This window comes from Entelurus aequoreus, linkage group LG16 (genome assembly GCF_033978785.1).
Source record: "Entelurus aequoreus isolate RoL-2023_Sb linkage group LG16, RoL_Eaeq_v1.1, whole genome shotgun sequence".
Classification (NCBI taxonomy): Eukaryota; Metazoa; Chordata; class Actinopteri; order Syngnathiformes; family Syngnathidae; genus Entelurus; species Entelurus aequoreus.
This window is the reverse complement of record NC_084746.1, coordinates 29,896,408-29,920,452: the sequence shown is the minus strand read 5'-3', so window position 1 is coordinate 29,920,452 and position 24,045 is coordinate 29,896,408. Positions and strand designations below refer to the sequence as shown.

At 39.7% G+C, this 24,045-nt stretch overlaps 1 protein-coding gene across 8 annotated transcripts in view; it reads left to right on the top strand.

Annotated features, from left to right (window-relative positions):
- Window positions 1-24,045, top strand: part of kif1ab (kinesin family member 1Ab) — a 72,537-nt gene that overhangs the window by 33,766 nt on the left and 14,726 nt on the right. For 3 of the 8 annotated variants that reach the window (XM_062022581.1, XM_062022578.1, XM_062022584.1), the window contains 25 exons: window positions 3,973-4,079; window positions 4,341-4,424; window positions 4,491-4,671; window positions 4,749-4,821; window positions 4,898-4,988; window positions 5,066-5,214; window positions 5,301-5,479; window positions 8,622-8,759; window positions 8,851-8,969; window positions 9,044-9,129; window positions 9,742-9,877; window positions 9,975-10,161; window positions 10,268-10,358; window positions 10,451-10,569; window positions 12,312-12,367; window positions 13,407-13,515; window positions 13,705-13,771; window positions 16,261-16,345; window positions 16,442-16,547; window positions 16,708-16,731; window positions 16,839-16,953; window positions 17,020-17,153; window positions 17,235-17,296; window positions 17,360-17,505; window positions 23,838-24,026. In XM_062022581.1, the coding sequence (XP_061878565.1) occupies window positions 3,973-4,079; window positions 4,341-4,424; window positions 4,491-4,671; window positions 4,749-4,821; window positions 4,898-4,988; window positions 5,066-5,214; window positions 5,301-5,479; window positions 8,622-8,759; window positions 8,851-8,969; window positions 9,044-9,129; window positions 9,742-9,877; window positions 9,975-10,161; window positions 10,268-10,358; window positions 10,451-10,569; window positions 12,312-12,367; window positions 13,407-13,515; window positions 13,705-13,771; window positions 16,261-16,345; window positions 16,442-16,547; window positions 16,708-16,731; window positions 16,839-16,953; window positions 17,020-17,153; window positions 17,235-17,296; window positions 17,360-17,505; window positions 23,838-24,026 (2,833 nt within the window). Of the gene's footprint in view, window positions 1-3,972; window positions 4,080-4,340; window positions 4,425-4,490; window positions 4,672-4,748; window positions 4,822-4,897; window positions 4,989-5,065; window positions 5,215-5,300; window positions 5,480-8,621; window positions 8,760-8,850; window positions 8,970-9,043; window positions 9,130-9,741; window positions 9,878-9,974; window positions 10,162-10,267; window positions 10,359-10,450; window positions 10,570-12,311; window positions 12,368-13,406; window positions 13,516-13,704; window positions 13,772-16,260; window positions 16,548-16,707; window positions 16,732-16,838; window positions 16,954-17,019; window positions 17,154-17,234; window positions 17,297-17,359; window positions 17,506-23,837; window positions 24,027-24,045 lie in introns of all 8 variants that reach the window. The other 5 variants (XM_062022576.1, XM_062022580.1, XM_062022583.1 and 2 more) reach the window with 3 other exon arrangements.

Sequence of the window (24,045 nt, the reverse complement as noted above, 5' to 3'; positions counted from 1 at the left end):
TTGATATTTTTATTTTCGTCAGTCCAAACAGTATATGTTGACAAGTATACGTACAGTAGGACGGACCTGCAGACCGACCACCTCCTTTTTCACAGTTATTTCTCCAGAGCTGTTAGTTTGCACGTCCTTACACTATAAACCCAAAACAGTAGCCGCAGAACAGTTTCAGCCTTGATAGGTCACACTGTGTGTGCTAATAAATTATATTTGCTTTTTATCCTTCCAGTATTGTGGGCGCATATTGATAAAGACAAGACACCTTAAATGGCTTTCGCTCCTTATATTGCTCACTTACGAGACGCAATCCTGAGTACAAACTGAGAACAGGAAATTATTAAAAGTGTTTGTGATTGCTACGAAATGGAAAATGGGTAGGATTAAATAAGCTATGCTTCTTTCTACTCCTTTTCGAACATGTTGAAAAGAGAAACTGGAAATTGTGATGTATCATGTAACTGTATTACACACTAATGCACTTTTGGCAGCAATTACAGACTCTTGTCTTTTTGAATACGATGCCACAAGCTTGGCACACCTATTTTTGGGCACTTTCGCCCATTCCTCTTTGCAGCACCTTTTAAGCACCATCAGGTTGGATGGGATGCATCAGATCTCTCCAGCGATGTTCATCGGATTCAAGTCTTGGCTCTGGCTGGGCCACTCAAGAACATTTACAGAGTTGTGCCGAAGCCATTCCTTTGATAGCTTGGCTGTGTGCTTAGGGTCCTAGATGAACTGTCGCCCCAGTCTGAGTTGAAGAGTGCTCTGGAGCAGGTTTTCATACAGGATCTCTCTGTAGATTGTGGCGTTCATATTTCCCTTTAGCCTGACTAGACTCCCAGTTCTTGCCACTGAAAAACATCCCCACAGCATGATGCTGCCACCACCATGCTTCACTGTAGGGATTGTATTGGCCCAGTGATGAGTGGTGCCTAGTTTCCTCCAAACATGATGCCTGGCATTAATGCCAAAGAGTTAAATCTTGTTCAATCTATTTCAGGTTTATTTTGGCAAACTTTTTTACAAAGAAATGTCTTCAGTTTGACCTGATTTTAGGATTGCTGCAGAGATGGTTGTCCTTCTGTAAGGTTCTCCTCTCTCCACAGAGGAATGCTGTAGCTTTGACAGAGTGACCATCAAGTTCTTAGTCACCTCCCTGACTAGGGCCCTTTGCTCACGATCGCTCAGTTTAGACGGCCGGGCAGCTCTAGGAAGAGTCCAAGTGCTACCAAACTTCTTCCATTCACGGATAATGGAGGCCCCTGTGCTCATGGGGCCTTCAAAACAGCAGATTGACTCCATTTAAGCTGTAGGAACATCTCAAGGATGAGCCGTTGAAACAGGATGCCCTGAGCTCACTTTTGAGATTCATGGCAAAGGTTGTAAATAATTATGTATATGTGATTTCTTAGTTTTTTATTTTAAATACATCTACAAAAATCTCTAAGAAAGCCTTTTTCACATTGTCACTATAGGGTATTGTGTGAAGAAATTGGAGGGAAAAATATAATCAATTCCATAGGGCTGTAACAGCAAAATGTGGAAAAGGTGAAGCGCTGTGAATACTTTCCGGATGCACTGTAATGTGTGAGTCATTTGCAGTGGATAATTATTACATAGTGCTTCCCAAGCTGGACACTGACTACTCTAAAGTGTATTAAAGTTTAATTATTTTGTGTCCCTTGTCTATGGATGTTCTCATTATCCAGGTCATTGTGTTCTCAGGGCATTCAATCAATCACAACTGGACTGTCAGCCTTCATTAGTTAATGCTCATAGACTTACACCGGTCAGATCTAGTCTGGAGTGTGATGTGTAAAACTCTCACTTTTGATCATAGGGAGGGATACTGAATTTAATCAGTGCTTATTAACATAAAATCAAACTATTAACTCAAAAATCAAGCCATATTTTAATACCATAGTTGTACGTGATGTCAAGCCTGGTTGCACCAATTCAAGGACTAAGCAGGCAACATATTCGTAACGTACTCAGCTGGACTGCCTTTATGGTTAATGTTGGAATACCCCATACCAACAAAGCAAGTGTGCCTGATAAAAAGCATTAAAAAGTAAAGCTGTTCAAAATGTGCTAGCCAACCTACATTGGATATGTCATATACACGTTACTGATTAGCATAAGCAATTTTACATGGCGATTTCACACCTCGAAATTTGGTAATCAAAACCACAACAAAGATCCACGTTACAATTAAACTGCTGGTGTGTAATATACAATACTTACAGTACTAACACTTTATAGGGCACAACAAAATCAAAGACTGGCACATTCAACTTAGTGGCAAAGACTTCCTAACTACAACAACATAGACAAACTGACATGAATGCATACTTGCAAATGAGACTGAGAAATGTAAGAAAACAATAACAATGTAACAACTGAACAGCACAGTTATTATCAGCTCAATGTTTAATGCGTCGTACAAAAATGATATTTTATCATTAGACAAATTAACTTTTATTACCACATGATCACATACTAACGTATAGAAAATTGGTATCAGTGAGTACCGGTAAGGATTCCCAATACCGGGAATTAAAGGCCTACTGAAATGAATTTTTTTTATTCAAACGGGGATAGCAGATCCATTCTATGTGTCATACTTGATCATTTCGCGATATTGCCATATTTTTGCTGAAAGGATTTAGTAGAGAACAACGACGATAAAGATCGCAACTTTTGGTATCTGATAAAAAAAAGCCTTGCCCCTACCGGAAGTAGCGTGACGTAGTCAGTTGAAAGGCTCCTCACATTTTCCTATTGTTTTCAATGCAGCTAGAGCGATTCGGACCGAGAAAGCGACGAATACCCCATTATTTGAACGAGGATGAAAGATTTGTGGATGAGGAACGTTAGAGTGAAGGACTAGAATGCAGTGCAAGACATATCTTTTTTCGCTCTGACCGTAACTTAGGTACAAGCTGGCTCATTGGATTCCACACTCTCTCCTTTTTCTATTGTGGATCACGGATTTGTATTTTAAACCACCTCGGATACTATATCCTCTTGAAAATGAGAGTCGAGAACGCGAAATGGACATTCACAGTGACTTTTATCTCCACGACAATACATCAACGAAACACTTTAGCTACGGAGCTAACGTGATAGCATCGTGCTTAACTGCATATAGAAATAAAATAAATAAATCCCTGACTGGAAGGATAGACAGAAGATCAACAATACTATTAAACCATGGACATGAAAATACACGATTAATGCTTTCCAGCCTGGCGAAGGTTAACAATGCTGTTGCTAACGACGCCATTGAAGCTAACTTAGCAACCGGACCTCACAGAGCTATGCTAAAAACATTAGCTATCCACCTACGCCAGCCAGCCCTCATCTGCTCATCAACACCCGTGCTCACCTGCGTTCCAGCGATCGACGGTGCGACGAAGGACTTCACGCGATCACAGATGCGGTCGGCGAGACGGAGGAAGTTAAGGTGAGTTCGCCGGCTAGCGCGTCTGCTATCCATCTCTGTCCTCCTGGCTGTGTTGCTGTAGTGCGCCGCTAATACACCGATCTCACCTACAACTTTCTTCTTTGCAGTCTGCATTGTGCATTAAACAAATTGCAAAATATTCACCAACACAGATGTCCAGAATACTGTGGAATTTTGAAATGAAAACATAGCTTTTTTGTATTGTATTCAATGGGGTACCAATACTTCTATCAACCGTTTACGTCACGCGCATACGTCATCATATCTAGACGTTTTCAACCGGAAGTGTGGCGGGAAATTTAAAATTACACTTTATAAGTTAACCCGGTCGTATTGGCATGTGTTGCAATGTTAAGATTTCATCATTGATATATAAACTATCAGACTGCGTGGTCGGTAGTAGTGAGTTTCAGTAGGCCTTTAATATTGCATAGGTTCAAATTCGAAAAGTACACATCCCGTGTTGTTCATGGCTTACTTGGATTGACTTGTTCCCCCATCATCAGGGTCGGCCGTGAGAACGCCAAGACTCGCCAAGACATTGTCCTGAGCGGACATTTTATCCGAGATGAACACTGCACCTTCAGCAGCACCACAGGCCCTCAGGGGGAAGGTAGGTGTAAGATACTAAAGTTGCAATATAAAAAAAATACTTCAAAAAACTATGTTTAAATACTACGAGAGAGAAAAAAATTAGATATATAGCTGGTCAATAAATCACAGCATAACATGCAAATATGCCCCCTATGAGTTGTAGCTATCTGATTGGACGCTTTTGTTCTTTTGCATGTTTTTCTCAATATTCAAAGTGTTAAAGAGTGCCAAGCATTTATTCATTTGACTTATCATGACTTAACGTTTTTTTATAAAACAGGTTGCGTCGTCCTGGAGCCATGCGAGGACTCAGAGACCTACGTCAATGGCAAAAGGGTGACCTCGCCCACTGTATTGCGCTCGGGTACGTCTCACAGTGGCATCAAGGTGGCATAAACGCCTATTATATTTTGAGTTTTGTTATTTTCAGGCAACCGCATTATCATGGGTAAGAGCCACGTCTTTCGCTTCAACGACCCTGAGCAGGCCCGGTTGGAGCGCGAGAGGACGCCGTGCGCCGAGACGCCAGTGGAACCTGTTGACTGGGCCTTCGCTCAGCGAGAGCTGCTGGATAAACAAGGCATCGACATGAAGCAGGAAATGGAGCAGAGGTACGAGGAGCCCACGCAACATTTGGCACAAGAGCAGTGTCAGTCAAAAAAACAAGTTTTGTCAAAATCGCTTCTAGGCTTCAGGAACTTGAGGATCAGTATCGCAAAGAAAGAGAAGAAGCGAGTATTTTGCTGGAGCAACAGAGGCTGGTAAGTATGTGATTTCATAAACATGCCGTAATAATAATTTTTATTAGAAGACATAATTTCTTATATTTCTTTTCAGGATTATGAGAGTAAGCTGGAGGCTCTTCAGAAGCAGGTGAACTCTCGCTACCTGGAGTCACCAGAAGAAGAAGAGGAGCCGGAGGAAGAAGGTGATAAATATATCCACTTTAACTGATATTCATCCTTAAAACGAAGCTCTTTGACATCTAATGTCCAATTTGTCCAGTGCCGTGGACCAAGCGGGAGACCGAGCTCGCTCTATGGGCTTTCAGGAAATGGCGATTCTACCAGTTCACTTCGCTCCGGGATTTACTTTGGGGCAATGCCATCTTCCTCAAGGAGGCCAACGCTATAAGTGTGGAGCTGAAGAAGAAGGTAATCCTAACCAAAAATGTCTGCTTTGTTTCACTCTAGTGTAAAAACAACAAGAAGGACCTAATTCAATATGACATCATTCGTAGGTCCAGTTCCAGTTTGTCCTGTTGACGGACACACTTTACTCCCCCTTGCCTACCGATCTGCTGCCTCCTAGCGATAGTAAGGATAGGGAGAGACGTCTTTTCCCTCGGACCATCGTAGCCGTGGAAGTGCAGGATCAAAAGAACGGCGCTACGCATTACTGGACTCTGGAGAAGCTCAGGTGCCTTTAAAGGAGACCTATTATGTAAACCAATCCTTTCTTACCTATTGGTACCTGTTTTTGTGTATTTGGGATCTGTATACGTCCCGAAAATTTGAAATCAAGCCAAGGAGGCATAGCGGCAGGGATGATGTTTGATAAGAAATTATCGAGTTCGAGCATATTATCGAATCCTCTTATCGAACCGATTCCTTATCGATTCTCTTATCGAGTCCAGATAGGTTGTTGTACATGGAAAAAAACACACAATATTTGGTTTAAAAAATCACTTCACATTCTCTACTGCTCGCTACTATAGTATTACCATATCTGAGTTATTGTGCAGAAATGTGGGGAAATAACTACAAATGTGCGCTACATTCGTTAACAGTGTTACAAAAAAGATCAATTAGACTGATACATAATGTTGGATACAGAGAACATACAAGCACTTTATTTATTGAGTCAAAAATATTAAAGTTCGATGATTTGGTAAAATTGCAAACAGCTAAAATGATGTGTAATTAAATGATGGAATGGATTAAGTAAAGAAGTTAAACATTGTACTGATATGATCCAGTTTAAGAGGTTGTTCAAATGAATAGTGCTTACGAAGTACAAAGAAGAAGAATTATGAGAAATACTTTCAACCTTATTGAAAATAAGATATTCTTCATCTCAGTATATTAATAATGACTGAATTCATTAATTACATATTACAAAACTGTTGTATATACTAATTCACAGATATTTTATTATCAAAAGGTCAGTAAATGATGTATATATTTGTCGGATCATGTTTTGTTTAGTTATGTTCTGTTAGTTTTGGACTTCCTTAGTTGTTTAGTGCACTTCGGGGGTTTGTTTTAGTCACCATGGTTACTTATGATTTTCACCTGCCTTGTACGCGCACCTGTTGCTCATCAGAGACTCTATTTAAGCCTGCCTTTTCCGGTCACTCGTCGTGGCTTCATTGTTTGCATTTGCAACAGTTACGTTGGTATTCTGGTTTTCGAGCGCATGATTCCTGTGCTAAGTTACCTCAGCTTCTAGTATTCCTGTGCTAAGTAAGTTTTTGCTTTAGCTTCTCATGCGAACGGCACGCTTTCCTTTTGTTTCGTTCCTGTCTGTTGTAATGCGTATGATTTATGAGAAATAAATCATCTCCTACCTGCACGCTTACGTCCGGAGCCGTCAGTTTTGCGTCCCGGGAGAACGAACCGCAGCACGCTGCACCTCACCGTGACAAATGACTGAGCTACGTGACGTCATTTCTTGTGATGTCCTACGGGGCATTTCTTGTCGGGATGGGATTCGTTCCCAGGGATTCGAATAAAGAACCAACTCTTTCTCTTTACTATAGTGGTCTCGATAACGGGTACCGGTTCTCAAAAACGGATTTGAGTCCGAAGACTCTGTTCTTTTCTTATCGAACAACGGTGAAAACCGGGTTTGAGCATCATCCCTACATAGCGGTGATATTTGTAAAACAATCTTGCCTTCCTTCATACTTCCGGGGACCGGTACCGGTCCGTGACGCATTTGCTACGGGGCCGCACAGAAACATTAAATAATTTGTAAACGACTGCATTTTCTCCGACTTAACTTTTGACTGTCCCACGAGACACACCAATAAGCTTGTTTATAGATGTACAATAAAACTCCTCATAGGAAGTTGCCATCTATCCATCCGTTTTCTACCGCTTGTCCCTTTTGGGGTCGCGGGGGGTGCTGGAGCCTATCTCAACTGCATTCGGGCGGAAGGCGGGGTACACCCTGGACAAGTCACCACCTCCTCGCAGGGCCAACACAGATAGACAGACAACATTCACACACTATCACACTCACATTCACACACTAGGGCCAATTTTTAGTGTTGCCAATCAACCTATACCCAGGTGCATGTCTTTGGAGGTGGGAGGAAGCCGGAGTACCCGGAGGGAGCCCATGCAGTCACGGGGAGAACATGCAAACTCCACACAGAAAAATCCTGAGCCCGGGATTGAATTTAGGACTACTCAGGACCTTCGTATTGTGAGGCACATGCACTAACCCCTGTGCCACCGTGCTGCCCATAGGAAGTTGCTATTTGTTATATTTGTTATAACTTTGTGACATGATACATTGCACTTTAATGAACATATAATAAATAAATGTGACAGATTGTAGCCACAGTCTGATTACCATCTGCATCAACCTGCTGGGGATCTCATTGCAAAGAAACAAGCCCAGGGCTCCCACTAATTCAGCGTTATAGTGAGTTGTATTTTTCATGCACTTAGTTCTGCTGTATTTATCTGGCACAAGTGGAAAGCCGGTCCCTGAAAGTAATGCCTACATTAAACCGATCCGTGGTGCAAAACAGGGCGGGGACCACTGATGTAGACCACAAGGCAATGTTTTGAATGTCGAAAAAAATCATAATGTAACCCGTTTAATGTTATATTTGCAAATAAGACTCCGAAATGAGGGGTGGCGAGGGTTGTTGAGGTTTGGGTTGGGGGCCCCAAAATTCCATCACCCCCGAGCCCCCTCTTAGGTTAAGGCGGCCCTGCTCATCTCTAGCCACGGCAAGCTAATTATTGGACAAATATTTATTTAGGTGCCTGTGTTCATTCACAAAATGAACCAAAGACAGTTCCTGTAACACGGCATACAGTCACCTGATGTAGATGTCATTGAGCGTGATCTGGCCTTTCGGAGCCCATTGGTGGTAGATTTCCGTTCCGTGTGGTGTCTGTTTCCTTTTTCGATGACTAGGTCGATCGTCCTCGTCGTTGGGGCTGCGTTTTGTGCATGGTTAAATGACTGACTGAATGATTGTGTGAGTGTTTGATTCAATGTGAACAATTTTATTGGTCCTAGGTGACCCGTTGGCCTAATATGACAAGGTTACATTTATTTGGCAGCATGTGAATGTTGTCAACCCAGAAAAATCCCGCAAATTAGCCACAGCATTGTATAAAGCACAGGGTTGAAAGTGTGTGGAAAAAAGTAGCAGACTATAGATGGGTCTGGCAAAAGTCCCGAGTAAAAGTGCAAACAAAGACTATTTTCAATGGGTTCCACTGTACTTCCGCCATATTTATTGATTGGGAACCATGATCATTCAATCTCTTCTCCCAACTCTGGCTTTTTGCAATCTTCATGCTGCCCCCTGTAGGCAGAGGCTGGACCTGATGAGAGAAATGTACGACCGAGCTGCAGAGCTCCCTAGCAGTGCCGTAGAGGACTGTGACCACGCCCTCTCCGGCGGCGACCCCTTCTACGACCGCTTCCCATGGTTCCGTCTGGTGGGCAGGTGAGTCGCTGTTCGGTTCTCCAACCGGGCCCGCACTTTTACCTCACCTCCAGACCAAATGTTAAAACCATCCCTCCCTTGTTTCTCTCAGGGCGTTTGTGTACTTGAGTAACCTGCTGTATCCTGTGCCGCTGGTGCACCGCGTGGCCATTGTGAGCGAGAAGGGTGAAGTGAAGGGCTTCCTTAGAGTGGCTGTGCAGGCTATTTCAGGTCAGGAACACATTCAGGCTGCTAGAAAATGTTCTCTAAATAAGAAGTGTCTGAGTCTGTTCTTGCCACTGCAGCGGATGAGGAAGCTCCAGATTACGGTTCTGGTGTGAGGCAGTCAGGCACCGCTAAGATCTCCTTTGAGGATAAGCAGTTTGAGAAGGTGAGCTCGCGTTTTCTGTCTGAGCAGATAGGTTCGCTCACTCTTAAAGTACCCTGCACAAACTAATGACATACAAGTCAAATGTTTCCTACCTGGAATGGAAAATAATATTTCAGGGGCTGTGAACTTTTAAAAATGTAATGTTAATTTTTTTGTTGCTAAAAATGCATATACAGAAATCCAATATGACTTTAATTGGGAGTGTGAGTTAACATCTTCTCCACATATGCGGCATAGAAAAGATTGTGAACCACTGCAGATCAAGAAATTCTACCCTTACAAATACAAAAATACATTGTTCCCTTGATAATGGCGGGGGTTACAATCCATCCCCTAAACTCAACCCACCCCTGAATCGAATTGCGAGCTGTTGTAAGATTCATATCCCTCATAAATATGCATAATTACAAATACCACCTCTTAGAATGATGCAGTGGAGTTCTACACCACTGCAAACTAAAATACTTAAAAAATTATTATCAGAAGATTGTTTTGACACCTCTTTTATTGGATCAGGTTTACCTAGTGTGTTGTCCAGTGAATTTGTATGGTGCTTTTTTTCTGTTACATGCTCACCGGCTAGATATGTGATTGTTTCATGTGTTGATCAAGTTCCAGACAGAGGCATGCCCGAGCCTTCTTTCCCCCTCCAACACCTCCCAGGAGGAGCTCCGCATTGTGGAAGGCGAGGGTCAGAATGTAGAGATGGGCATCTCTGCAGATGAAGTCAACAACAACACTTGTGAAGGTGAGAGGAGGCATTGATGGAAGGAAACCTATGCATGACAACACACGCTGTAGCATGCTCAGACATTTGGAGTGTTTTTGTCATTTTGTCCATGTAGCCACTCCAGAGCCCCCAGAGAGCCCGGTGAAGAGTCTAGTGGGACTGGGTCTGGATCTCCCTCTGGAACTCTCACCAGAGAAGGCTCTGTCTCACCTGCAGATAGGCAGCACCTTCACCTTCAGAGTCACCGTCTTACAAGCCTCCAGCATCTCGGCTGAGTACGCCGACATATTTTGCCAGTTTAAGTGAGTGGACTGCAACAATGAACGACACTTGTATTAAGTCCAACCATTGTCAATAAGGTTTACTGCTTACGTGCGCTGTAGTCACAGCCTGTTGTCTTTTTTTCAGCTTTATTCATCGCCATGATGAAGCGTTCTCCACTGAGCCATTGAAGAACACTGGCAGGGGACCACCGCTTGGCTTCTACCATGTCCAAAATGTAAGAAGTGAACATTGATGAACAACTATAATAATGTCAGGTTATTTCTTTAAGAATAATGTCCTGTTTTCCCTTCCTCTTAACTTTGTTAGATCACAGTGGAGGTGACCAAGTCCTTTGTGGAGTATATCAAGACACAGCCTATTGTCTTTGAGGTGTTTGGTCACTATCAAAAGCAACCTTTCCCACCACTCTGCAAAGACTTAATCAGGTCAGGAGGGGTTTACCTACCATATTTTCTGAACAATAGAGTGCGCTGGTATATAGCCGTACCCACATAACTTTAGGGCAAAACATTATTTTCCATATATTAGCCGCACCGGCTAATATATAAATGATAAGCTGCAGATATTTTTACATTGCAAAATGAGTTATTTACGCAGAAAGATTCTGTAAATATTTATTTACGTACCGTAATTGTTTCCAAACGGTGCCCGCAACACGGCAGTAAAACAGTTAATTAAACAAAACAGAAGTCATTGTCATGGACCAACTAGCTGTGGAAGCTAGCTCTCTGATCAGCTAAACAAAATAGACAATAACTACACAGTGACGTCTTTGTGAATTTACCGAGGAATTTTTGAAACTGAAACAATACAAAAAGAATGCCATTGTAAGTTAATAATACTAACTTATACACTCTTAAAAATGTTAGTATACCAGCTAATGTTAATGACGCTAGCTTCATTACATTACGATAGCACGTACAAATATGCAATGAAACACTTTTACAAACATCACACACGGGACGGTTTAGTAAGTATAAACTGTTTCAGGTTTTTTGTAAAACTTACAAATGTTGCTTGGAGTGATGAATAAAGAATCCATATACGTAGGAAAGCTATCTGAACGGCACTTCTACTTCCGGTTCAAAGCACTAAACAGAAGGACACTGCAGTACCTGCAGTGAGCAAACTCATCCAAAAGATGGCGCCATAGGACAATCAATAAAACACCTTTTCAGTGTATTTGCTTGTTTAAAAAAAAAAAAATGTATATCATGGCCGTCAGCGAAGAACATTCATAAATCAGCCACACTGTTTTATAAGCCGCAGGGTTCAAAGTGTAGGAAAGAAGTAGCGGCCGCCGAGGCCAGCTAATCATTACCGTAGCCGTGTCCCAGTGTTTGCATGGCAAAAGATTGTACTCATGTGAAAGATTTCTTCAAAATGGATGCACGCTCAAGAAGACACAATTACATTTCTGGATTCCTTGTTACAAACATGCAAGAATGGCATGAATTCCAGGAGGGTGTGTGTCTTGCCAGAACACCGGCTCAAATTCGAAAGCGTTGTCTATACACAATGTAAAAGGTTCTTCCAAGTAGCATTATCACTGGAGGGCTAGAGGAGAAGGATTGACTCAGTATGCTACTACACACACACCAAACAAGACAACACAAGAAGCTAACCACTAACCGTTAAGGTAAAGTAGGGGTGATCGATCCAGATGCCAATACTATCGATAACCAGTGTGGTATCTGTATATAAACAACACTAAAGTGATTAGATCGATATTTTTCTTTTTCTTGTTTATAAATATTACAAAATAATAGTTTTGGTGGTTTATGTTATGTTTACAAACTCAGGGAGTAAGTCTCTGAATACAGAAAGGCTTTGAGGGCAAAACCCAAATGATTCAAATGGGAGCCAATCACAGTTTTGGATTTAAATTAGTTATTGTGCACTAGAGACTTTATTTTGTTCAAAAATAGTATGTAGCATTCACACCACAAATTGAATACATGATCTGAGTTACAACAATACTAGCAAATTATAGATGTAATAAGATAAGCTATATAAAATGTCTTTACTTTAGTTATTCACCGTGAAACATTTTCAGTTTTATCATATATTGTTGAAGTATCAGATCGGGACTTAAAATCGGGTGGGATCTGAGGCCATATGTGTTGATCAGGACATCCCTAATTTCCAACATTTCTTTGTTTTTCAGTCCACTGAGACCTTCCAGGCGGCAATTTCCCAGAGTGATGCCTTTGTCCAAACCGGGTAAGCTGCACAGAATACTATTACTACTACTACAAATAACAATGTTTTTTTTTTGATTGATTGAAGCTTTTATTAGTAGATTACACAGTTTTTACATATTCCGTACAATTGACCACTAAATGGTAACACCCGAATAAGTTTTTCAACTTGTTTAAGTCAGGGTCCACTTAACTTGATTCATAATACAGATATATACTATCATATATACTAACATCATAATACAGTCATCACACAAGATAATACAAGATAAGAGTATATACATTGAATTATTGACATTATTTACAATCCGGGGTGTGGGATATGGAGGGGGGGGGGGGGTTAGGTTTGGTTGGTATCAACACTTCAGTCAACAATCAGCATCAACAATTGCATCATCAGAGAAATGGACATTGAAACAGTGTAGGACTGACTTGGTAGGATATGTACAGCAAGTAGTGGACATAGAGAGAGAGGGATCAGAAAGTATAAGAAAAAGTGTCTACATTTGATTATTTACATTTGATTATTTACAATCCGAAGAGGTATTATGTGGGAGGGTTATAGTTGCCTGGAGGTGTTCTTTTAGTGTGGTTTTGAATGAGGATAGAGATGCCCTTTCTTTTACACCTGTTGGGAGTGCATTCCATATTGATGTGGCATAGAAAGAGAATGAGTTAAGACCTTTGTTAGTTTGGAATCTGGGTTTAACGTGGTTAGTAACTTATCTGGGGTTGAAAATGACCATTCCTAGGACTTTTACTGTATTCTCAGTAAATGATTAAATATTAATCATATCAGTAGACCAAAGCTATAGTTTATCACATGAATATGGTGAGTGAGTGGTGATAGCAGGGCCTTTTGACATGATAATCAACGTACAGTGCATGGAATCCTTAAGGTACAAAGATAGCCAGCTAGCTGGAACCAGTATTGACTTGCTTTTCCACCTCATAAATTACTCAATATGTTCGCAATATCATATCTGTTGACTAATAAGTGCATGTTAAGCGTTCGGGATCCCCTTTTGGAGGTTCGAGCTCACAAGTGTTTTCTCTTCCAGTGCCGGCCACTAAGCTCAGCACGCTGACCCGTTCCACCGCTGGCCCTTGTCACTCTAAATATGACTTGATGGTCTTTTTTGAGATCTGTGAGCTGGAAGCGAGCGGAGAGTGAGTTTGAGCATCAAGCCCTTTTTGCAATTGAACTATTTTTACAACACTTTGAAACGTTTATGATCAATGGTCTTTAGCACTACCTTGTAGCTATGTATAGTACTAGTTTCTGCTTTTGGATCAATCAAGTGCCCAATAGTAATCATTAACATCAATGTTACATCTTTATTATCTTCCTGTTTTTAGTTACATTCCAGCTGTTGTTGACCACAGAGGCGGGATGCCCTGCCATGGCACTTACCTCCTGCATCAGGTCTGAACACATTTTGCATAATTTTATAGTTATAGAGCTAGAAAATAATCATTTTACACCCCCTTAGCAGACCAAATAATTAGCAGTTGCTCTAATGCAGGCCTGGGCAATTATTTTGACTCGGGGGGCCAAATTTAGAGAAAAAAATGTGTCTAGGTGTTGCTATAACTGGTTTTAGGAACACTAATACAAAACCTCACAATAATGTCTGATTGAATGCTAAAAAACATTATGACCGACCGCCTTCAAAAATAAAATGGAATTTTACGTTTTCTTACGGAATGAGACAACCAGACTGTACATGAAAATAAAGAATGTTTGATTTACAATATTATCTATGACCGATAAAACACTGAATATTGACAACATATGAACGTCACACCCCCTCTTGATCGACATATTTTACAATCAAGCAAAACGCAACAAAAATGCAACAAACAGAGAAATATGAACGCGAAGGGTAAAAAAAAAATAAACACCTACAATCTGATATGTCTGATAAATCGCTAAGCTTTACAACTTTGTTGTAAAAAAGTGCCTCGTCTGAGCTGCCGTGACTTAGATTACCATAGTAACTAGTATATCATGCAAAAGCGCAGATTCCAACCATTGAAATACTTTGCATAGTTGAAGACTTACAGTAATTTGAAAACATCACTGCACATCATAATGGCAGCTACAGTTTCCATATTAAAGATCTAAAAAAATTATTTGGGAATGTCCGGCGGGCCAGATTAAAAAGCTCAATGGGCCGCATGTGGTCCCCGGGCCTTATTTTGCCCAGGTCATGTCTAATGAGTAGTTAATACAGAATATAAATATAATATATATGTCATGTATTGTAAAGTAATCTATAGAAAGTAATACATTTTATTTAAAAAAATAAAAAGCTGCCAAATTGTTATAAGGCATCAAAGGGTATTCTGATTTATTTTTCTACATTTAAAACACTTCCCTGTGTAATGGTGGTTCTTTGGTCCAAATTTTGCGTAGATTATGTTTGACAGTTTTTTAGCTGCTTTCTGACCGTCTCTTCGAGATGCGCCGTCTTTGTTGTAGTTTTGAGAGCTTTTTTATAGCGATTCAATTTACAGATTAAGTTCGAACTTTACGCTACTTTGTATTAGAAATGGCAACCGCGGAGGATGCATGTGCATGTTCGAGCCAGTCTGCCCCACAACAAGAGGATAGAGAAAAAGAAGGAGCTTATCGACTACAGCATCGGACTACAATGGCGGACCCGCGCAAAGCAGTTTGGGTACATTTATACTATATATGGAGATATCCACTGACGTCGTTATTGGAAAAACGTCACAAATCGAGCAAATTCCAAACGTCTCGTTTGACTAAAGTATGAAGGAAGGCAAGATTGCTTTTTAAATATCTCCGCAATGCCTCCACTGTTTGATTTCAAATTACACAACATTACTACACAACAGCTGGTACCAATAGGTAAGAAAAGTTGGTTTTGAATAATAGGTCCCATTTAATGCTCCATCATAACCTGAGAAGTATTATTGACAGTGGTTTACGTGTGGTAGAAATTCCCCTTTTTATTTCTGCTACCCCACAAATTTAAAAAATGGTGTCAAATGACCAATTTAATTACAAAGTTACAGAATGTCATGACCTTGTTTTATAGGGAACATTTGCAAACCCATACTGTGTAAAACAACAATTTAAATCAATATTCACAGCATATTAAATACATGCATATTTCTAATTCCCATTTTTAATTTGGCCATATCGTACTTGGCAGCCAGTACAAAGACAGGTGCACTGCCCTCCTGGTGTCATTTCTTGTTCTATGGTTATCATCACATTTTTCCTCTTTGGCCTTGTTGGTACCTTTCTGTGGTGCCTTCACACACACAAAAATCAGTGGTTTCGTGCAGGTTGAAAGGTGTACACTTCGCAAAAAATCAAGCTAAATAAAGAAGTGTATGTATATGTATGTATGTATTAGTGTCTATGCATTTCCATATTGCAACAATTTCAAATAATTTCATGGTAAATTAAATTGAGTAGTACTTTATGCTGGTACTGCTACTTTGTACTTGATGACCTATGCAGTTACTGTTAACCCAAAGTACTGTGTTTTTGTAATAGTGTAATACAATTATCGCATCAAATGCCTTTTGTATACCTCAGAAATTTCTAACAAGGACTTTTTTTATGTTTTATGTATAAACTTTACTAATACCAAATGATTAGTCGTCAGAGTAATGATTGGACATAGTTTGAATACTTTTCCAGGGTGTACCCCGCCTTCCGCCCGAATGCAGCTGAGATAGGCTCCAGCACCCCCCGCGACCCTGAACGGGACAAGCGGTAGAAGATGGATGGATGGCATGGATGAATCAAGAAAAGCTTCTACTAATGTTATCAGACATTTATGCTCCATTATAATCAATAAATTACTGACAGTATAGTGGTACTTGACATCATCCTGCTGTCACGACTTACATATTGATTTTTATTTACCGCAGGGTATTCAAAGGAGGATCACCGTCACCATTGCTCATGAAAATGGAAATGACATCGAATGGAAGGAAGTGAAGGAGCTGGTTATTGGTAAATGTACAAAAAAATTCCACTTTTTAAATTTTATTTTACTTTTGTGTACATATTTTGCATTTTCCCTAATAATCCTATCAATTTCAAAACCAGGTCGTATCCGCAACACCCCTGAGGCTGATGAGACCATCATAGACCCCAACATCCTCTCCCTCAACATCCTGTCTTCTGGATATTTCTGGCCAAAACCTGATGACAAGTATGAAGTTTTCCAATTACAAACCATTTTAACACATGTTTATTGGGATTAAATTCTGGAGTATTCTTTCTTTTTTTCCTGCCTTTTTACTTTCGCAATCAACAGCTTTCAACCTTTAACATTTTCTAACGCATCTCTCTTTATGCTTCACTAATGGCAGTGTGTCCTTGGGAGTTGATCATAGGTATATATTTATTAAGATTTATTTAGGTTAACAGTCTTTTTTCCCACAGTTTCTGATGCATTTCTTCTTTCCAAAAACTACAAGTAATCTTATTTTTCTGATGACAGAACTTTCTATCGCTTTGAAGCAGCATGGGACAGCTCCATGCACAACTCCCTTCTCCTGAATAGAGTTACCCCCTATGGAGAGAAAATCTACATCACCCTCTCAGCTTATCTGGAGGTACAGCCGGTGATTTCTCCAACACACTGAGACAGATTTTAATTGCCTTTTTAATATTTTAATTAGATGGAGAACTGCACTCAGCCGACAGTCATCACCAAAGATTTTTGTATGGTATTTTACTCCCGTGACACAAAGCTTCCGGCCTCTCGTTCCATCAAGAACCTCTTCAGTACGGGCTGTCTCAGGCCTTCAGAGAGGTGACGCATCTTTCCCAATCAGAACTACCACATCCATTTGATAAAATATGCATTTAATAGTTGTTGCTAACTCCCTCTCAGTAACCGTGTCACCGGGGTCTATGAGGTGACTCTCTGCTACGTGGCGGACAACGGAAGTCCAGGTGAGACCTTGTAGAAAGAAAAACATGTGTTCTTATTTTCAAAGCATGGATGGTCTTGTTCAGGCATGCAGCGGCGTCGCAGACGTGTTCTGGACACATCAGTAGCGTACGTCCGAGGGGAGGAGAACCTGGCCGGATGGCGACCTCGCAGTGACAGCCTCATTTTAGACCATCAATGGGAGCTGGAGAAACTCAGTTTACTTCAGGAGGTGAGTAGATTGGAGTTTGTAAGAGACTGAAGGGATGCATTTTGACTTGCATATGAACTTGGGTCCATATAAACCTTCAGGCTCAGCTAACAATGGGGGCTCGTTATCTATGAGGCAGACCTGTGGAAAGTCCACTGCAATAATTCTTGAGATAAAAGCATTTACACCACTTCTTTCTTTTCAGAATCTTTGCGTGTGTGGCAGGATTTTCCATTGACACCAAATACACACATTTAGTTTTATAGTTTAGTCCAACGTGTCCTATTTGATCGGGGGAGTAGCACCAAATTTTAGGCCCCTATACACAAGACTACTAGACGGCCACCCATCCTACTTTAACCCGACACAAAGACTTGGTATGTTTACATACACTAAAAAACGAATTATTGCATGGATTGATTTGGTTGAAACCAGCTTTTTGACTATGTCTACACTGCAGGCCATAGTGGCCCAAATCAGATTTTTCCGAAATTAGATTTTTTGTTTGGATTACAAATGAAATGTGATCTTTATCAGACTGCAGTATAAACCCGCACAGGCCCCAATGTGGCCATCACTTACATGCGCAGTTCAATGAAGTGAAGACAAAAGAAGTTGACCGGATTCCGTAAAAGAACAAGGAAGTCATTACTACCACTACAAAATAAAACACCTTAAAAGTTAGTTTTTTACGTGAAAATTAATTAAATGTATGAATGGATATACTGTATATAGTGTAATATATTTTGGAGGGTTTTAAACTTTTTATGGCTGTTAAGTAGAGGTACTACGGACATCACCGTGGATCTATTTTAGCTTAATTTCACTTACGTAAACAACTTACGCAATGTACGTAACATGTAAGCAAATACACCACACATCATTCTCAGTCCTTCAACAGTCGCGATGTCTTCGTAATCAAAGTATACGATATATATGGGTTCATATACTACATATAGCCTTTTATTTGCACGCTACGCTATTGACTAGTGATACACCGAAAATTCGGCCGCCGAAAAAATACTTTGCTCACCGAAATTCCGGATGTTCTGGTGAAGTATCTACAAACGTTTATGCTTCCGCGGGCCAGTCGCGTCATTTCCCATGCACACGAATGACGTAGCTCACCCAAAATAACGTAAAAGTCGCAATCGGGTCGCATTTATGTTTACACTGCAGTCACATTTGAAAAGATCAGATTCCAATCGGATTTGGACTACCTCCTGATGTGGCCTGAATCTGATATGAATGGATCAGATTGGTTTGATTGATTGATTGATATATTTTTATTTCAAATATGCATAAAAACAAGAGCAAGCCTGATCCAATACAGTGCTATAGCCTTAACAGCCATTATAACAAAATGAAAAACAATGGAGAATAAAAAACAAAAACAAATGAGCATTGGACTTTCTTTTTCTTTTCTTTTTTTTTTCCCTTCTTTTTTTTTTACATATTTGAAAATGAGTGAGAAGAAGTTTACACTTATTTAATCCCACCCCTTTTCTTTAAATCATAAATTACTCTGAGCTAGAACTACCTGTTCACTCAATGTACAAACTCAAAGAACTTGTGTATACTGTACATACATCATAGATATATACATACATATGCACACTACACACATACATAGCCACATCGTTACCACTAGTGATCATGGAAATGGTATGATGCCACCACAACAACACCACTGCCTCAATGGGCAGCCCCACACTCTTCTGTAACACAAACAACCCAATATCAAAGCCCTTCTTCATCTCTGTACCTCTGGAATACCATGTACTTATACTTCTTTTTAAACTGGTTTATGTTTGGACATTGCTTTAACTCATCCTTCAAACCATTCCATAATTTCACTCCACAAATTGAAATACAAAAACTTTTAATGGTCGTTCTATAACTAAGCATTTTGAAATTTAAATTCCCCCTTAAATTATAACCGCCCTCTCGTGTGCTGAACAATTTTTGAATGCTTCCTGGGAGTTTATTTATTTTGGCTTTATACATTATTTGTGCAGTTTGATACAAAATAATATCATTAAATTTCAATATTTTTGACTGTAAGAATAGTGAGTGAGTATGGTCCAGATATCCAACCTTGTTGATGATCCGTACAGCTCTTTTCTGAAGTATAGTTATTGAATTTAATGAGCTTTTATAATTATTCCCCCAGACTTCCACACAGTAGGTTAAATATGGTAAAACTAATGAACAGTAAAGAATGTGGAGTGATTTGTGATCCAGAACCTGCTTTGCTTTATTTATTACTGAGATGCTTCTTGACAGCTTAGATTGTACATGTTTTATATGTGATTTCCAGTTAATTTGATCGTCAATTGTAATTCCAAGGAATTTTATTTCAAAAACCCTTTCAATATCCACTCCATCTATTTGTATCTGCACCCTTGTTTCACGTGTCCTCTTTCCAAACAGTATTAACTTAGTCTTAGTCAGGTTTAATGACAATTTATTATAGTCAAACCAAGTTTTTAGTTTACTCATTTCTTCCATAATGACTTCCTGCAACTGATTTAAGTCATCCCCTGAACAAAAAATATCAGTGTCATCAGCAAATAACACTAATTTCAATAATGTAGACACTTTACATATAATATATGTATAATATATATATATATATATAATATATCATTGATATACAGGATGAACAGTTTTGGCCCCAACACTGACCCCTGGGGGACACCACAAGCAATATCCAAACATGATGAACAGCAATCCCCCAACTTCACAAACTGTTGTCTCTTATTTAAGTAGCTTTTAAGCCAATCCAATACAACTCCCCGATTCCATACTTTTCCATTTTATTGATTAATATATCATGGTTAATTGTGTCAAATGCTTTTTTTAGATCAATAAATATTCCCATTGCATATTGTTTCTTTTCTATGGCATTTGTGATTTCCTCTATTGTTTCAACTATTGCCATTGATGTAGATCTGTTTGATCTAAACCCATATTGACAGTCAGAGAGTAATTTATGCTTTTCTATAAATGCATCTAACCTGTTATTGAATAGTTTTTCTAATATTTTAGAGAATTGTGGAAGTAAAGAGACGGGTCTATAGTTTGTGAAGTGGTGTTTGCTCCCAGTTTTAAACAGAGGTATAACTTTAGCTATTTTCATTTCATTTGGAAATGCGCCGGTTTGAAATGACAAATTACAGATATATGTTAATGGTTTTGATATCCCTGTAATGACCTTTTTCACCAACGCCATACTAATGTCATTGGAGTCAGTGGACATTTTGTTCTTACATTTGTTTACAATATCCAACACTTCTTCTTCACCCACTGCATTTAAAAACATAGAATTGGGATTTCTCTCCAACAATCCCTCCATATTTTTACCAGTTGTCCGTGGATCTGGGATTTTTTCTGCAAGTTCAGGTCCAATACTTACAAAGAATTTATTGAAGGCATTAGCCACATCTTCAATATTATCATTTTCTTTACCATCATTTGTGAAATACGTTGGATAGTTATTTGAAGAGGTACTGTTTCTTATAATACTGTTTAATAAATTCCATATTCCTTTGATATTGTTTTTATTATCATCTAGTAATTTCTTATAATAATCTCTCTTATTTGACCTTATAATATGAGTTAATTTGTTTTTATATTTTTTATATTTATTTTCTGCTTCTTTTGTTTTCAATCTTATAAATTCCCTGTAAAGAGTGTTTTTCTTTTTGCAAGCATTTTGCAATCCCTTTGTGATCCAAGGACAATTGGTATATTTTCTTCTACTGGTGCATTCTTTTATTGGGCAATTTTTATCATATAATGACCTAAATATTCTCAAGAATATATTGTAAGCACTATTAACATCACCATTTTCATAAATTACATCCCAATTCTGCTCCAGTAAATCATGTTTAAATGAACTAATGGATTCCTCTGATCTCGTTCTTCTGTATTGGGTTGGCTTTTCTAGTTTTTTTGTCCTGTAGTTTCCATTAAATATCAGAAAAACTGGGAGGTGGTCAGTGATATCTTTGATCAATAGCCCACTTACGGTCTTATTCTCAATATCATTAGTGAATATGTTGTCGATTAGAGTGGCAGAGTGAGACGTAATTCGACTGGGTCTGGTGATTTTGGGATATAGACTCATACTGTACATTGTGTCAATGAAATTATCTATATATTTAGTTTTACTGGGATTTAACATGTCAATATTAAAGTCTCCACAAATGAAGACAGCTTTACTAACGTTACTCTCCTTTGAAAACAGGCATTCCATCCAATCTGTAAAACGTTCTAAGCTTGTACCTGGCGATCTGTATACACAACTAATAATGACATTTCTACTTTTTTCCATACAAATTTCAATTGTTAGACATTCAAGTAGGTTATCAACCACAGTTGTCATATCATCCAGACGTTTGAATCTCAAGGTGTTATCCACATAGATTGCCACCCCTCCACCCCCCTTGTTTTGTCTATTCATATTAATAAAATCATAACCATCCAATTCAAAATCTGTCACTTTTTCACTGTTAATCCAAGTTTCAGATACTGCAATTATGTTAAATGGTTGTGAAAAGGTGTGTAAATAGTCCTTGATGTCCTTGAAATTCCTGTTTAGGCTTCTACTATTGAAATGAATAATGGACAATTTGCCTTTAGTAATAATATTCTGGTTGTACTGTTCATTGGTGTAGTAGCAGCAGTTCTCATTGATATTGAGGAGGAAATTATTGTCCGGGTCTATATCATGTTCCAAGTCTTGTAGGTGGTGCTCAGTGTATTGAGATGCTTTCAACTGTACATTGTCATATTCACTTACCAACTGAATTATGTGGCTAGTGTCATCTTGCGTATTGTCAATGTGTGTCATGATTGTGTTTAATCGCTTTTACCTTACATTCCAGTTCATACGTCATATTCGTTCAGATCTTCGATGTTTCTAATCAGCAGCACTTTGGCGTTCTCCGGAGTGCCGTTGAGTTTGATGAATACTTTACAGTTCGCAGTCCAAGTTTGTAGAATTTTCTTCTCTCTCCTCATTTGGCGTGCTTTTCGGGCTATATCAGCATTTCGTTTGGTCAAATGGTCGTTCATGTATACGTTTGTTCCTTTTAGCTTCCTTCCCTGTTTTAGCAACGCGATCTTATGCTTTCTGTTGACAAATCTCAGAACTACGCTCGGCTTGTCGTTTGTTCCTCTCCTGGGCAAAAGGTGACATGCTTCGATGCTGTTACAGTCCAGTTGTATATCCTTGGACTGCATGAAGACCGCCACCTGTCGCTCCATCGAAATAACATCCAACTACGCCGGCTCCCCTCCATTCGCTGGGGCTACTGCTCGTGCGTAAGACCGGGGTTTGATGCTAAGTCCGGTGATGATCACATCATTGATCCTTGTGTACTGCTCAATATCAGCAACTCTGTTCTCCAGAATTGCGATTTTCTTGTCTTTCTCCAAATTGTCAGCCCTCATCTGATCCAGCTGCACAACAAGGGACATGATGGTTTTCTGCTGCTCCTTGATCGTAGCAACTTCCTCGATCAGAGTGTCGATTGACTTTTTAAGTTCGCTATAATCAGCCTTGGGCGCCATCTCGTCTTTGTAACAGCGCACCGGCTATTCACTCCAGACATTCACTTGTTAAATTAATTGCAAACTTTCTCCTTACATTATTAAACTTAAATGTTTGGAGTAAAATTCGCGAGCATTCATTGGAAGCACTTTGGAGCGTTGAGACCCGCAAAAAATATCCGATCTGTGTCACTTCAGGGCAAAAAAGTTCAGATTTGTTGTGCAGTATAAATGTGGCCTTTAAAACACATGTAAGTACCCTAATTAGGTTTTTGACTTTTTAAAGATGAAAGTAACATACTGTATCTAGGTTCGGCTACAATATAAATTAAAATAGTACGGTCGTTTTTGAAATATGACTGTAAATTTGTAATGATGACAGCATTTAAAACAATGCTAAATTACCAATTATTGCTATGGGCTTTTGAATGGATGCTGCCGCGATGCTGTTAAACCAAACTAAAACCATTACAAAAGACATGCTGACTCACTGCTGAATAGAAGTTTAGCACAGACCACGAATGATTTAATCCATGAGGGTAATAAGTTCATCAAAGTAGAAAAAACTAACACCTGCAGGGCACGACGACCAGTATGATGGTCAGCTACTGAAGTGACCGGTCGCCATGATCATGTGGCCCCTATCCCTGGTGGTTGTGAACCTAAACAACCGAATAGAGTGCCCTGCATTTTAAACACTTCAGCTAGAAGACAAACATTGAGACATGTGCAGTGAGTCTTGTGCAGAACCGCTGATAGCATAGTGAAAACTGATATAAAATAATGTTCGTCAGGTGGAGAAGACTCGACACTACCTGTTACTACGAGAGAAACTAGAAGCGACCTTGCAGGCTGGACAGGATGCCCTTTACAAGAGTGGCGACATCAGCGACTTTGCAAAGAGTCCTGTCATTAGCCAGAGTCCTATAGGCAGCCCGGCGATGGACAGCCCCAACCAGAGGCAGAGGGAGCTGGCTGCCAAGGTGAGGCCCCCATAACATC